Source organism: Thermobia domestica, chromosome 11 (genome assembly GCF_964235325.1).
Source record: "Thermobia domestica chromosome 11, izTheDome1.hap1.1, whole genome shotgun sequence".
Taxonomy (NCBI): Eukaryota; Metazoa; Arthropoda; class Insecta; order Zygentoma; family Lepismatidae; genus Thermobia; species Thermobia domestica.
The window spans coordinates 240827955-240845582 of NC_137464.1; the positions used below are offsets into that span (position 1 = coordinate 240827955).

Consider the following 17628-nt stretch of genomic DNA (forward strand, 5'->3'; position numbering starts at 1 on the left):
GCAATGAAATAGTGTGATTTATGCCATATTGCATCAAAATCATTATTTCAAATTTAAATACCTGGACTACAATCCCATTCATCGGATCCATCGCTGCAATCCAAATGTCCATCACATACAGAACCTGGTCGAATGCACTGACTATTGTTGCATTTAAATTCCAATTTCCAGCAACGACGATGAGCTGTAAGTAGAATACAAAGGTATCACAGAAACGTTTATTGTAAACAATTTAGCTTTATTGTGCATTATTACTCAAAATCTTATAAATTATTATTAGTATAGTAATATCAGTATGTAGTAAATGCGAGAAAATCATACTAAAAAAAAAATAGAAACTTACGTTTATCATAAGCTTACCTAGTATAAGGGGAAAAGGGAGGTTACGTTGAGACATACGTACTATGATTTTCAATAATTTATAATTTCTAGATTGCAATATTCCTCTCGAAATAACAGAGAGAAGGATCGTTATCTTTTTTGATAGATGCGCGTTCGATGATGTAAGAAGATTGCACGTAGTTACATTTGAAAAATGAAATGAAATCTTTGAGTTTTACGTCCCACGGTTATGCCGGTTAGGCTAAAGGAGACGGTGATGATGAGTAATGAATGAAATGGTGGAATGAAGAAAGTGGGAAGAAACAGGATAATCTCGAGAAAACCCACGCACACGGTGTTTGTCCACCACAAAGCTCACTTGGCGGTTGCGTAGTTACATTTGAACACTCATTAGGTTGTGTTCTTTGCGAAAGCATAAAATAAACAGTACTTTATCATGTCACAATTTAAATCACAACATAATGTTGATTTATGCTGTACAGTAGAATAGAATGTCTTATGAAGCAATGCACTTATGAAGAGCTCAATTGCATTGCTGGACTTGGGAGCAGCTAGAATGGCGACTAGAAACTTGAATGCGCAGTAGCACATCCCGCCTTCTCATTTCTCACTCGAACCTATCGCAGTCATTCTTCATCAACAGGTGATCATAGCGTGTGGAGTTCAAACGTGGTTATTATTTTAATCTATTCCTGCAACTAGGAATGGATTACATTTTTAGGATTTTTTAAATTAAATAACTCAGGGCAATTGTAGTACGCCTCAAGTAGAGCACAAACAGCAAGGTGACCAGAATTTTCACTTGCGAAAACGGGACGCATACGAATCGGCTACGGAGGGGGGGGGGGAGGATATCTGACTTCCAGATTGCATTTTGGGTGTCAGAAGTGTTCTCAATTTACAAAATACACAAGAGTGATAATACACCGTTTCTAACTTTACGTGTACCACACAACAAATAATGGTTCCCGATTGCAAGTTCTATCCAACAATTCTTTTAACTAGTTGAACACTCAGAATTCCCACTCAATTTCCATTTGAACCACGAACACTCAATTCCCATTTGAAAATTCAGAAGTTCTAGACACGGCTGAACCTTGACAACGAGTGTTGGTACGGAAGGAGTAGAATTTGCATTGACGATTTATATTTTGAATAATATTTACGGGACACCTAGGTCATTTTTACTTAAAAACGGGACATTTAGGCGTCCCGTTCGAGAATCAGAAAAAAAACGGAACAACGGTTGGAAAAAAGGGACTGTCCCGGCTAAAACGGGACGTCTGGTCACCTTGACAAACAAGCTCTTAAGACTGTCTATTCGTAAACGAGGCCGAGCAAAAAGCTGCCCATCTCCAGCAAAGCGATCGCTGCGTTGCCACATTTCAGAGGAGAACTGTAGCTACTTGTAGTATCAGTTTACGAACCATGCATGGGGAAAATTTAGAGTAATTTTCCGTCAACCCTCCTTGCTTTGGCCCTGCTTACGCGCATCTTTTAAAGATACGGCAGAAAATTAAAAGCACAAAATATATAAATTTGTAGCCCTTCCCTTCTACTAGTCTAGTGTTTACTGCACGCAATCTCAGGTTCGATTCCCGATAGGAGAGTCTTGATAAATTTAAACACTACTGGTGATTCGGATTCCATCTTAAACTGTAGGTTCACGTCTCTATATAAATTCTATAATGTTTCATCAGAACAGCATATATTTTGAATTAAATCATTGTATATTTTGTTCAGCTGTCCTTTTGAATCTGAATATAGGTGCGCAACCAGAATTTTTTGTGTTGACCGGTCCAAGTTTTGGGGAAGCCACTACGCCTATATACTATTGAACGGGTATTACTTTGTACCCGAAAAGGCGACAAGTAATTGTAAAATACTTCCACCTATATTCAGTGGCGGATCCAGGGGGGAACGATCGGGGCGATCGCTCCCTCAAAAGAGGACTTTTTTAAAAAAAATTATATATAAATAAAATCCATCCCAGAGTTTGAAGCTCTTAAAAGTAGCTCTAAGTAGCAATATTACAACCCACCGCCCCCCCCCCAGAAGCCCGTCCTGGATCCGCCCCTGCCTATATTTTCAGAAAAAAATATAATAGAACTAAAATGTTTTTATAAGAGAAACAGTACAGATGAAGTGTAAGATCAAATTTTCATGCTACATCAATCATTTCCCTGATCATGCTACAATCAATCATGTAGTTTCATTGAGAATGTATACAAATGTATGTACCTGTATGTACGAACTTTGGGGGGGGGGTACAAAGCCGATGGACTTCCCCGTGGGTCAGTCTCTATCTAAATAGGTTACACTAAACAAGTAAAATATATTTGGCCTATGTTTAGCAGAAGGGGTCCAGCTCTTTTCTCTAAAAAAATGTTATAAGTTTGGTAATTTCTGTTCACATTCGGTTAGTTTAGGGTAGGGTTGGTTAGTTTAAGTTAGATTAGGCTACTTTAGGTTACGTTAGGTTAGTTTAGTTTATGTTATACTAGTGTAGGAGTCCCGCATAATTTTCCAAAAAATGATAGAATTTCGCTTATTTCTACTAATATTACGTTAGTTTAGGTTAGTTCGCGTTAGCTTACGTTAGTTTATGTTAGGTTAGCATAAATTTGATTATGTTATGTTACGTCTAAGTACTTGCATCACTCATTTCTCCTGTAAATTTTGTGTTTTTTACGTGCTTCTGGACCCCTTGTACTAAACATACCCCATATATTTTTTTGTGTAAACGATCATACTAATAAACAAAATACGGCGTTTCACAACTACTCTTAAAACGATATTTGGATTTATGTTTAGATTAGTGACCATTTTCTTTCTTTCATTTTAAAATCGATGCTCTACACCTGTAATTACACAATATATTGTTAAATACTTTTAATGGGAAAGCTTAGATGGCGCTAACAATTTAAAATTTGGATTGAAATGTAGAGGTATTTTAAAACTTTAAAAAACATCATATTTTAGAAACAAGAAATATTACTCACAATAAGCTAGTCAAACAATGTAGAAAGTTCTTAACTTTGACCAAAGTGACATTATCTAAAAAATAATCATTCAAGTTCTCAATATATATTTATTTATGTCAATGTTTATATTCCACATTAAAGTGCATCATTACAAGCAAAGAAAATATGGGTGGAACTTGTTCTGGACACCTTTTCAAAATAGTATGGATAAGTTTTATTTGTTCTCCGTCCGAGAGAACTAAGTTCTCAAGCGAATGATTCACAAGTAACCAACATGAACAATCGCAGTGAAATATCTGGCATTGAAGAGTTAGTAGATAAAATTCAGAATAAATTGTCAAATACAGAAATACTACAACCCCGTTCGAGAGAACCAAGTGCTCAAGCAGATGATCCACAAATAACCAACATAAACAATCGCAGTGAAATATCTGGCATTGAAGAGTTAGTAGATAAAATTCAGAGTAAATTGTCAAATACAGAAATACTACAACCCCGTTTGAGAGAACCAAGTGCTCAAGCAGATGATCTACAAATAACCAACATGAACAATCGCAGTGAAATATCTGGCATTGAAGAGTTAGTAGATAAAATTCAGAGTAAATTGTCAAATACAGAAATACTACAACCCCGTTCGAGAGAACCAAGTGCTCAAGCAGATGATCCACAAATAACCAACATGAACAATCGCAGTGAAATATCTGGCATTGAAGAGTTAGTAGATAAAATTCAGAATAAATTGTCAAATACAGAAATACTACAACCCCGTTCGAGAGAACCAAGTGCTCAAGCAGATGATCCACAAATAACCAACATAAACAATCGCAGTGAAATATCTGGCGTTGAAGAGTCAGTAGATAAAATTCAGAGTTAATTGTCAAATACAGAAATACTACAATCTCGAATTCCATTGCACAATCGACTTATCTTAGGGACGAAAGGCATGCTCAGGCCAACCTGCGCAAGTACCTCAAAATAAAGCTCTATGAAAAAAAAAAACGTAGCTTTCAAAATCAGTGGTATCACACAAGGACTTGATTAGAATGTCCCATTTTAAGGAATCAAGAATTTTACTATTCTGTAGAAAAATTTTAAGGAATAGTCTGTGGGATGAGACTTTTAGTGTGACAGGACTTGCAATTGAAGTCGCCATAGGAGCGGGGGAAAGGATTTGACAAGCATTCGTCCTCAAAAAGCCATATAGAAGCAATTCAACTTTGGGAAGAACGTAATTAGGACAGAGCAGTGGGAATAATGTTAATATAATTCTAGATGCAGAACAAACAGCATGAAATAGGTACACTACTATGTTAGTTGCTGAGGTAGTGTAGTTTCTCACAGTAAATGAGGTACCATATCTTGAGGATTGAGGATGTGGACTGGAAGATCTGTAAATCCTTTTGAATTAAGTTGTACTGGACTTTTTATAGCCCTGTTCAAGCACACAGTCGAAAGTCCATAGCTATACATATTCCTCAGCACACTCACCCGAAGTTCAGAACAAAATAATAGATGTGAAATGAAATGAAATGAAATGAAATCTGTGAGTTTTACGTCCCACGGTTATGCCGGTTAGGCTAAAGGAGACGGTGATGATGAGTAATGAAGGAAATGGTGGAATGAAGAAAGTGGGAGGAAACGGGAGAACCCCGAGAAAACCCACGCACACGGTGTTTGTTCACCACAAAGTTCACTTGGCGGGGGCTGGGATCGAACCCGGGACCCCAAACACCAGAGGTGAACGCTCTACCACTGAGCCACCGCGGCCCCAAAATAATAGATATGTTGGCAGAGATGATATTGGACAAAATAAAAACAGAATAGGATAAAAGTGAATCACAGTTTCTTTGCTTGAAAGAAGATGAAACACAAGACTGTTCGGGTGTGGAAATTTTGGCTGTGGTTGTGAGATTTATGAAAGAAGAAAAAGTGCATGAATTGAGTCCTTTTCAATATCGGATTTACCATCTAAAGATGTACTAGAAAAAGACTTTGAAGGTGGTTCCAAAGCAAGATTTCGAAAAGAAGAAATGATTTGTCAGTGTCATGACGGTCCTAGTGTGATGGTAGGACTGTTGCAAAAGAACTTCAAAAACCAGACCCTTTTATTAATTGTTATAATCATCAACTTCATATTGTAATAATTATACGTGTTCAGCAATTCCTAATGTGAAAACGTGTTTTGGATTACACAAGCTGCTGTACAGGTATTTCAGAAAACATCGAGTGCCACAAGTCTTCTAAGGCCAAAAACTTAGGAAGTTGTTGGATCAACGATGGACTGGACATTTGGAAACAGTGGAAACTATTTCAGAAAATTCTGATGACATGATTTTTAATCTGTTCTGGAGTGCCTTCTCAAGGTGAATTAAGTCGTGTAGATACTTAGTTATCGATTGAAGTCACAAAATTTTCAAGAAAGTGTTACACATTATAATTCTGTTTCATTACCTCTTAATTGTTACAAATTCTGTCAACATTTGAACCAGCTAACAGTGTATTACAAGACAGAGAATTGAATCTCGGAAAAGCAGGTCAAGTTGTGAGGTTTTGTCTGTCAGTGTTGGGTTAGAGAAGACAGTCTACATTTGACAACATGCTTATTACAGTAGTAAGACAAATTGCAGAATATTTGATCTAAAGTGTCAGATCCACCGTTGAAACGAATTCGGAAGATTCTCCCGTCTTCAGAAGATTTTGTTGTTGAAGAACCTCTAAATATGACTCAAGATGAAGCAATTCGCCTAGAGCAAATTTTTAATGAGGCATTCAACCATACAATATTAGAAATTAATGACATATTTGCAGGGAATAATGAACAATGTTTGAAATCCCTTGATTGCTTGTTGCCACAGTCAGAAATATTTTTCGACAATTCCGAAGTATTGTCACTATTGAATCTTCTATTCTGCTATATACAAGCTTTGGGATTATAGTCCAGCTCAAACCTCTTGACGTTTGGCGAAAGCCAATGGCGTGTGAGAGCGATATTGCCGGATTTCATTTCCTTTCGTGTACAAGTATAACGTGAAACGTTTCTTTCGTGAAACGCAAATGGAAGAGCGAAGTAAATGCTTCAAACCGAAGTGAAAGAATAAACGCTGGTTTAGATTAACTTATATGTGAAGAAACAATCTTACAATAAAATCTCCATAATTATTTAGAAAAAAATTTCCTTTTACCTAAACATACACTAACATTCTAGTAAAAAGACATGTTTGGGTGCAAATAATATTGCTCCTAAGTATCGAATATTAGACAACCTCGCGTAATTTTGATTGGGTAATGTGAAAAGGAGAACACGCCTTAATTGTCAGTAAATTTGAGCCAAACACTAGAAGTTAAAGTTGTGAAAGTTTTATCCAACAACAAGAGCAACAATAATATTTTAAAGATTTCAGATATTTTGTATCCGTATGAAAGTGCTTTTCCCAATATGTATAAATTATATGTAGCAGCTGTAGCAATTGGTGTTTCAAGCGCAACAAATGAAAACACGCTTTTTTGCCTTTAAAAAAGTTCATGCACTACAAAGAGAATCAATACTTCAGGATGGAAAATTCAACGTTGTTCCATTGCCATTTCAAAAACAACACTCGGGAACTTTAGATATGGAGCTCTTTGTCTACAAAATTTCAAATACACTCTCGACTATTACAAGTGCAGAAGGTTTGTGAGAAGCAAATTACAATTCACGAGTCTTTTAAGTGTTTTCTAAAATAAGTGTACATCAACGAGCATCGCGTCCATTTTTTTTATGCTATAGAGGCTCAAAATGAGATGCTTCCTTTTTAATTTCTCATAATAGCGTGTTAGATAAATATGTATGTATTCAATTGTTTAGTTGGATATAAAATAGCCTAATCTTACTTCATAGGTACTCACAGCACAAAAGATAAAAGTTTTCAACTGCGCTAAGCATATAAGCATCTTGTTCTGAAGTGTTTATGGTGTATGGCTTCATACATTTTTTAAGTGCGTGAGTAATACATTATTTTCAACCAAGAACTCTGCTTTTTGAGATATTCAAATAATACAGGGCATTCAAATAATTAGAAATAGCATGTCTTGACTTTCCTCTTTCTCTCTCACGAAAAATTCAATCACAAAACCGCAATGCATTTATGATCATAATTTACTAATGAAGTAAGGTATTTTTAAGACAAAGACAACATACCATAACCTTCATGAGAAAAGGGTCGTGTTTTGATATCACATATACTAGGTAACTAACTCTATGGCATATGGAACCTGGAGGTTCAATGCCGCGTTCACCAAAACTCTCCATTGACTTCTGTTCTTAGCCAACTGGATCCAATTTCTACATTGTACTCCTATTTCTGCGAGATCCATCTTAATATTATTCTCCCATCTGCGCCTAGGTCTTCCTACTGGTCGTTTTTTCGATTGGACTTCCGGTTAAAAAATTGAAAGCGTTCCTACTTTCTTCCATTCTGGCTACATGATTTGTCCACCTCAGCCTCCTAGACTTGATGACCCAAACAATGTTTAGTAAACGGTATAAATTATGCAGTTCCTCGTTATCAAGTTTCCGCCATTCTTTATTTCGGTTCCTCTTGGATCCGAATATTCGTCTCAAGATTTTATTCTCAAATATTTTCGGTCTGCGTTCTTTCCTGACAATAAGCGACCCTGTTTCAATTCTTTTTTTATAAATAATTATTTCCATTGTTACGGGAAATTGCGAACATAGAGCGTATATAAATTGAATCATGCTATTATGAAGCGATTCGAAGATGCTATTAAACATCAGCACGACTGGTGACTAACACTTCTTGTATTACAATACAATAAAACTCCATTTTGTGGCTATCGCAGCATTGCATTTACGATACACACCTTTTTTGGAGTTAGTTGTTAGTGATCGTAACAACCGCTTGAAAATGCCATCACGTTCAAACTCGTATCGCTATTTCTGAGAATATTATTTAAAACTTTTGATTTTGATATGATTTGATTTGAACTCTATTCCTATAAGGGGTTTCGCATGTGAAACAGAAGAAACGTTTTTTCATGAAATAGTATTTTCCGCGACGAAACGATCCACGATTTGGAGCAAAATAAGATATCAAAAACCTAATTCATCGGATATTCATCTCGTACTGAAGTTTTTATTTTTTGATTTGAATATTTCTGGCGAAATCGAGTTTATGTGGATTGTGGCACTGATTTAGGACAAAAGAATTTAAAAAATGGTAAACTGAAGTCCAAGGTCCAAAGAAGATGCTCGAAAGCTTGTTTCCAAAGATGTCCCTGCTCCTTCACGTATGTAGTCACTTCAAACCTGTACTCGACAAATAAGAGAATGTCTTTGCATCGTGGACACTCGCGAACTTCAAATACATGAAGCATCGTAGATCCCGGAAAATGAGGTCGATGTCACTTATTTAGATCCTGTTTCACCCGTGTTTTTCAACAGTGTTTTCTTTTGCCAATCATCGGCGACCTAAAAGGATGGGTGCGAACTCCTTGGGAACACGACAGTATGCAAATTCGAAGAATTAAAACCGGTTAATTAAAGAACTTTATGGGATTAAAATATTATTACGGTACTACCATTTTCTAATACTTTGATTTGTTGTCGAAAAGCAGTACAAATATATTCAGAATACAAGCATTTTGTAATAAAACGTTCTACCATTAAACATAGTTTTCTTTGTGTAATAACCCGCAAAATAAGCAAAATTGGTGAAAAGACAAAAATCAAAGTGTTAGATATCAAAGGGGAGGGGTTCCGCTTTTGTTACGAAGTGTGTCAAGGGGAAGAGGGGGAGGGGGGTAAAAACTGGTCAAAATAGGATCGCGTAATATGTGAACGACCCCTTAGTCTACATTTAATTTCTTATGGTTTTAATCTGTTAATATTGACCCTACATATTGAAAGCATCCACTCTATCGAAAATATTATTTCATATTTTATTGCATCCATAATATACAGTATTACGATCCCAACGAACTTCTATGTATTTAGTTTTCTCTGCATTTACTATCAAAGTTACTACTGCATATATATAATTACAATAATTATATTATGAAAAAGTTTAGTAGGCCCCCAATTAAATAATCCTGGCTACGGATCTGTTATGGGGGGCAGTCGAGGGGCGGACGATGTCATTGGCAGCCGCCCATCCCCTTGCCCCCCTCTAGTGTCGTCACTGGTCCCTACGTCCCTACGGTTAACAAAAATGTCTAAATGTCCGTACGATTAGGGATATATCCATACAGTTGGCAACACTGTACTTTTGTATCACCATGTTTAATAAAAAATGTACAGTATTATGCAAAAAAAAATCTTAGCCACTACCTTGCTTTAGAAAGTGATATTGTGGCAGTCGTAAATAGAAAATTCTAATATGTTGGTTCTAAATACCTGAGTTGGACAAAGAAAATCAGTGTTTGTTTCATTTAATTCCAATCGTAGTAAAAGTGCAGGACTTATAAAAAAAATGTCGCCAGGATTTTTTTTAAAACAAGATGTACGCAGAGAGATTATTTGCTCTGGAAGATCCCTAAGAGCTCCCCTCTGAATTCATTTCTGTCTACATTTTGAGGAATAAAAAAGGTAGTTACTTACCGCATGTACTTTCGTCCGAACCATCGCCACAATCGTCTATAAAATTGCAGACTGCATCTACTGGGACACAGAAGAAGTTGTTGCACTTCACATGTGTTGTGGGACACACATATGACTCTGAAAGAAAAGAAAAAGAAAGATAAAGCTAATAACAAGGAAACGTTAAGGAGTTTTTTTGTGATTTCTAAAACAAATTCTTAAATATATCTAATGTGTAAGATACAAATTCAATTCCCACATGACTAGGGCTCCCGGTTTTCTAATTGAGAAATCCAGGACACTTTATGAAAATTTATAGTATAATTATAGTGCAAGGATCCCCACATCATGGCAAGAGCACATGTCAACACAACACATGCTATTGTTTGAAAACAGCATAGCAGACCAGAAGCCGACACGAAAATCTCCGAGGAACGCCGAAAGAAGACGGACCTCACGGAAAGACCCGAAGAGGACAGATAAAAGGCGGATCACCGAGGGACCCAGCATCAGTCGACCAACTAATCGCATAACCTTTACCTTCCTATGTCGCTGTGGACTAGGAGCACCTCTTCCTTACCCTATGTCGCACTGGACTAGGGATCCCATCTTAAATTTATAATCCAAACCTAACCTACAACCTGCCAAAGTGTTCTGGAAACTGCCATGAGTGGAAGGGGCACCCGGCAAAACATTTAATATTCCTTCACTGGTCATTGAGAAAGAGACATTGAATTAGAGACACTTGTATTTATTATACTTTGTAATAAAGCTTGATGAAGGGGAAAAGTCACCTGGTCCATCATTTGACTCTACCTATAAAGACATTGCGATAGCTATACACTTGCTTCTTGCTTAATGTGACACTACTTAGTGTAGTAGCGGACGCTCTCGCCTATGGTGCGAGCGGTACCGAGTTCGATTCCTGGCGGGGACATTCTGTCGAAAAAGTGTGAAAACTTTTTTCAGGCCAGCCAACCTGAGTGAAATTTTCTTGGTTTCCCTCATTTACACCAGGCAAATGCCAAATGGTACGAAACATATAGATCCCAGGCAGTTTCTTTCCTTTCCCAATCCTTTGTTTCTTCCCTTTCCCCTAATAGTGTGACCGCCGAGTGACGTCATCCCTCACACGTGACGGGCTAACATGACCATAGATGCCGAAACTCTAGAAATCTAATTCCTAATACTAATCAAAGATCAGAATTAATTAAACGTCATCAAAAATGAGTGAGAAAGAATAGATTATTCCTATTGGATCAGCGACTTAATAAATGCGTGATTTTTGGGGAAATATCGCACAAATAATACTAATTTATGTTTTAGAGGAAAACCGGGATATTTAGAGTTTCGAACAATTTCTGGTGGCACAGATTATATAAATGGGGAACTATACCGTATGAATTGAGACGTCTGGGAGAACTTACGCATGAAGCTCATGTGATTTGGGTCGAACTATGGGTCCATGCCCCATGTAGTATCAGCGATGGCAAAGGAAGTTAAATCTATAATAAATAATAAAAGAATGAACACTTTTCTAACAATACTAAATAATGAACCATACTGAACAGCAAGGACAACAAGGACGATAGTAGTATTCAGTGGAGTTATTTCAGGTTTTCTTGGGCATGGAGGGATAGTGGCAACGGTATAAAAAAGTTTCACGTTTTTCACTAGTATATAGGGTGACTGAAAAGATTTTACTCTTTTCTTTATTTTTTATGGGTGACCAGTGTGTGGAAAGAGGTGTCAGTGACAAGGATTGATATTAGATACTCCAAATTTTGATTGAAATATCTGCCATTCCCAAGAAACACACTTTTTCAAGATGGCGCCCACACACAACAAAAAGCATTTTGTGCTGTGGAATACGCAAAGACAACATTGCTATCACAGTTCAACGCGCAACTTTCGGCGACAGTTTAGGGTGGATTCACCTGATGAGAACTCCATTAAAGATTAGTATACACAACTCCTGGAGACAGATTACCTATGTAAAGACAAAAGCACTGGCCATACTTCGCATTCAGAGGAGACAGTGGATAGAGTTCGACAATCCTTCCAACACAGCCCCACGAAGTCAGTTCGGAAAGCGGGCCTGAGTTAAGACTGCTCCGCCCAACAGTCTGGGATGTTCTTAAAAAATGTTTGAAATTCAATGCTTACAAGCTGCAACTTGTGAAGGCACTCATTGAAGACGACAAAGACTTCGCACTGATTTCAGTGTAGACATGTTGGGATTCCTGGAAAATGATGATTTTAGGGACTGGGTAATCTTTAGTGATGAGGCGACCTTCCATACCAACGGGAAAGTCAATAGGCATAATGTTCGAATCTTGGGTTCAGAACACCCTCTGCGAATCATTGAGCATGTTAAGGATTTTCAAAGACCGAGATATGACAGAGATGCGAGAGCGGATCACAGAAGATTTTGCTGCCGTTACACCCGACATGTTGATTCGAGCATGGGAGAAAATGGACTATCAACTAGATAGGTGCCGTGTCAAGAAGGGCACTCGTGTCGACAAACATTACACTATACATATTATATGCAAAGTCATATTTGTATATATTTGCAGCCATATTTGTATATACAAGCATTGAAGTAGTCAATTCAGCATTTATTCAAATTACACTGTACTACAGTATTTTCAAACATGTGGTAAACGGACCCCAGGAGGCGGGAGAGATTGAAAGGTGGTCTTCAAGTCATTTTATTTTCTTTAAGCTTATCTTATTACTTTCCTCATACTTGGAATATTTGTAATGTATATTACCTCGGTTTGAACTAATCGAGAAGAATAGAACACCAAACAATAACAAAAAATAACTAATTACCAACCTAGACTGAAAGATACATCATCCACCATATTAGTCAAGTTTTGAATTCATACGAATTTCTACATTTATTGCAGTACTGCATTGTTGTAAATGGCACATACAATGTTGTAAAATTATAATTTATCATTAGATTTTTATATGTAAATATATCTTAAAATATCATTTTTGATTTCATGGGTGGTAGCGGGGTATTAACAGTCACCACAAGGAGTCCGCGACATCAGAAAGGTTGGGAAATGATGTTACACCAGGTACTAACTAACTATAGTCCGCGTCATCCGAATTGGCGTGTGGCATCAGCCAATAAGCTCGCAGTGCGCTGTTACGAAACCTTCAGGGATGAATCTAATCATTCATAATTGTCCACAAATAAGAACAAAATCAATTATGTATGACTAGATCCCTCCCTGAAGGTTAACATCGCACTGAGAGCTTATTGGCTAATGCCAAACGCCAATTTGGGTGACGCGGACTATAACTAACTTTATGGCCTATGGAACCCGAAGGTTCAATGCCGCGTTCACAAAAGCTCTCTATTGACTTCTGCCCTTAGCCAACCGGTACCAATTTCTACTTTGCATTCCTATTTCTTCGAGACCATCTTAATATTGTACTCAACTGCGCCTAGGTCTTCCTAATTGTCATTTTCCAATTGGAAATCCAGTTAAAACTTTGAAAGCGTTCCTACTTTTTTCCATTCTGGTTACATGACCTGCTCACTTGAGCCTCATAGATTTGATGACCCTAACAATATTTAGTTGAGTCCGAATATTCATCTCAGGATCTTGTTCTCAAACACTTTCAGTCTGTGTTCTTCCCTACGCTTAAGTGACAATGTTTCGCAACCATACAGAACAAAAGATATGTTTATCGTTTTATATATTTTAAGCTTCAAATTCTTCGACGGAATTGAGGACTACAAAAGATTTTGAACTGAATAGTAACACGAATTCCTTGCTTTCAGTCGGCATTTAATTTCTTCGTGAATTTATGGTTTTGGTCTGCTATCAAATACCAGGTATTAAACCATTTGAAACTCTGTTTATCTGATTTATACCAAATACATATATTCTGGTATCATACCTGTAGCATATTACAGTGGAAAAAACTGATTGTATGTCGATATGAGACTAAACACTTTTCTATCTCTCTATCTCTATTTCTATGAGTGTGTCTGAGTATATATTTAACAATCGTTCAATTAATAGTGTCATTAGTATGAGTAAAGTTTGCTATAGGGGATCAACATTATGAAATGGGTAATCATAACAAATAAATTTTGATAATGCAATCATTTAGCGAGATTATTTACTTACTCCTGGGGTATGTATATATATATATATTCATATATGTACTATTGAATTCAATTGACCTTTTAATATTTATATGTGCATCGGGGAATTCCCTCCGGGAAAATGTATATTGTTTTCTGATCAGATAATATCATGCTGGAAATAAGCTATTATATATTTTATTTTTTTTTTGCAAAATACAAAACAAGAAGGAAAAGGAAGAATAAAGTGTATTTTCGGAAACAAAGCAGGAAACAAACAAAACGGGAAAGTTTATATCGTTAAAGAATTAGTAATAGAAGAAGCAATTAATTACAGGCGAATTGTGCATATATGTATACTATATATGTATGGGAAGAGTATGTATATATTTATATATATGTGTGTGCGTGTGAAGGACGAAAAAAGACTGCAGTTTTATATTGAAGTAAAAAGTAATTGTTTTCATGGTTCGAGAAAGTATTCAAAGAGACGGAAAAATAATTGACAATTACATAATGTATTGATGAGTTTGAAAACCAGATCTATGAAAAAATATTGAAATGGAGACTGAAGAATATTTATTAACCTACAGTTTCCTCTTCTTCTTCTTTTTTCTTTTCTTTTTTTTTAAACACCAAATTCACTGAAATGTTCTCTTTAGATTTCATAAAGGCTATTAGAGCTTGTTGAATTTTGTAATTAAATCTTGGATTATTTTGCTTTGTGGATATATGTATGTAATAAAAAAAGTTTTTATTTTGTTTCTCGATTACGTGTTTAAGTTCATGAATATGATGAGCTTTTTTTCTATTACTTTGTGAACAAATCATGTTCATCAGAAGTTTAAATAAATAAATAAATAAAGAAAAACACATGCAAGAAAACTTTTTGAAAAAGTAATAGTTTTATAAAAATCCACCAAAAGGACATTTTTTCTGGAATAAGATAAAGGAATGGGACAAAAGCTAAAAGCATTGGGTGCTCTTGCTATGGTTGTGGGCTAAAGTTTGTTTTTATGGGTAAAACATTACATCCACTCCAATGCTTTTAGTCTCACTTCCATTACTTCTAGTTTTATTCCCACTGCTTTTCATTTTACTTCGAATGCTTTTAACCTTATCTCAATACTTTTGGACTTAATTCCAATGCTTTTAGCCTTATTTCCAATGCTTTTAGCCTTATTTCCAATGCTTCATGTAGAATTTTCTTCAGAAATTCACTGGTGTAGTGAAATTTGTCGTATCTTGTACTATTTTCAAGGTGTTGTATGTTAAATGTCAGGCACTTCGCGAATATTGAACCAAATAGAAAGTTGTGCAGAGCGCCGTGTGTATTGTGCTTTCAGTAAACACACTGAATGAATGTCTAAAATGTCTACCGTAAATCCAAACACAGCAAGATTTGGGTGAAGACTACTATTTCCGTATTGACTGTGCCCGTATGTATGTGCTTTCAGAGAATATATTGTCAACGATAATTCACGTAAAAGGGGTACACATACACACGTGAAACACCGCATAACACAACTTTCTGCCCTGCCCTGCTCTGCACAACTTTCTATTTGGTTCAATATTCGTGGAGTGCCTGACATTTAACATTCAATACTTTGAAAATAGTACAAGATACGGTACCAGTGAATTTTCGAGAAAATTGTACATGAATTTGGCGTGTCACTTGCACCTACTCCCATTTGAATCCAATATGGTGGATCCAAGATAGCGGTTGGAGTGTGTAACATGTGTCAGAGAAGCAGTACTTGATCCAAACTCTTTTGCATACGCCCACATTCATGTCCAGTTATACCTAAAGAAACTAAAAGCGATTTGTGTCCGAGCGTTATAGCAATTTATGATTGAATTCCGGACATAAATGAAGGCTCATAAATATGTAATTTACCGGTATGGGCCGATATAATTAGTACAATACGCACTGGACCGCGAAGAACTTAGCATGTGAATCAATTTTACACGAATCCCGAGGGGACACTTCGCGAATGTACCATTGTAAGTATTTTTTCTACCGAATGGTGCAGATAGTTTCCCTTGAACTGACAGATGACATACAAACATGGTGATCGTTGGTTTAACCGAACAAGTAACACCGATATTCAATCGTAAATTTCGGTCTGGTACTCTTAAAATGATACAGAGCACGAGAACTTCCCTCTATAAGGGATTTATAAAACAGAAGAATAAAAGTAGAAAAAGATTGCCATTTTGAATATATACTGGCTAGCAAGAATAATTTTGTGTACGTGGCCCAGGATGGAAGAACACTGAACGCATTACGGTGGTTAAGGTTTACCGTGAACGGTATAGATTTAGGTCTCATATACAGCTTGGGTGATGAACATATGTATGTAGCTTGGGTGATGAACAGGGACGCTAGATTTCAATTAACAAACAAACAAACAAACAACAAATCTCAAATGGTTTTATATTTATATATGGTAGCCTTCTGTGCGTGTTCATGAATGGAAGTATGACCACTCGGATGTGAAACATAAAATTTTTGTTTGCATGTGTATTTGTACTTTCATTTGATGAATCCCGCGTTACCCTCAATTGAAAAACTAATAGTGCAGAATTAATTTTGTTTTTTTCGTTTTAAGGTTTTAGGAAATAACACATAAAAGGAAATGTAGGAGGACGATATTACGTATGAAATGGCTTATTGAAACTCATCGCTGTTACTGATTTAGAAAAAAAAAAAAATGAAATCGATCCACATAAATCGATTTTGTTAAATCCTATTAAAGCTCTTTGGTAACATCCTGATTTAACGTTTGATCATTGCCATACATACACACACAACTATGTAAATAAAAAAAAATGGTTAATAACTTCCGTTTTACATGTTTTGTAATTTCTGGACAGAAACTGTTATAACACACACACATACACATAGCGAGTGAGAAAGAGAGAGGATTTAAAAGGAAAATAAAAAAAAACTCTCGATAGGTGGCACCAAAATTGCCACATCAAATTGCATCCATCGTAACAAAAGAGTAACGAGATGATTACGTTCGAATTATTCTGTCACGAAATGGCGGAACAATCACATTGGTTGTACAAATGAGCTTTAAACATTTGGGTGTATAGGATCTGTGTTGTGTCCTTCGGTAATCTTTGCCTCTGATAACACAGATTTGCCTCTGACAAAGCTTTTGCACTGTGAAAATGCAAACAAATTTGATTTTCTTTAAAATTACAGTTTAAAATTCAGACTTTTGCAGATGACGAATACCTAGTCAAAGAGTAAAACCTAAAGCAATTTACAGTATAACCACGATTTAACGAATTGCTGGGATGTTATTCCTGATTTTATTTTTTTATTTGCTAAATAGGCGGTTGATGTAAAAGAAGTATGCATCATAAAGAGGAGTTTCACTAATTTTTTAACGCCGGACAGGAATTTCAACGAAATCGTAGACTCTCACGCAAGGGCGCCCATGTTGTGGTTTCCAAGAGGGGGCAACTATAAGCGACATTTCAAATGTAGTCTCAAATTTTACGGTAACTATTCTAAAAAAAACCTATTGGGTTTTCGATCTTCCGAAGTACAATTTCCTCTAAAGGGGGAGGCAAGTGCCCCACCTTGCTCCCCCTGATGG

The 17628-nt window shown here is 36.4% G+C and overlaps 1 protein-coding gene across 1 annotated transcript in view; it reads right to left on the bottom strand.

The window, feature by feature from the left end:
• Window positions 1-17628, bottom strand: part of LOC145665513 (G-protein coupled receptor GRL101-like) — a 455441-nt gene that overhangs the window by 83332 nt on the left and 354481 nt on the right. Inside the window, exons 3-4 of the mRNA XM_081732819.1 lie at window positions 9922-10038; window positions 62-184 (exon numbers count right to left, since the gene is read on the bottom strand). Of these exons, the coding sequence (XP_081588945.1) occupies window positions 62-184; window positions 9922-10038 (240 nt within the window). The remainder of the gene's footprint in view (window positions 1-61; window positions 185-9921; window positions 10039-17628) is intronic.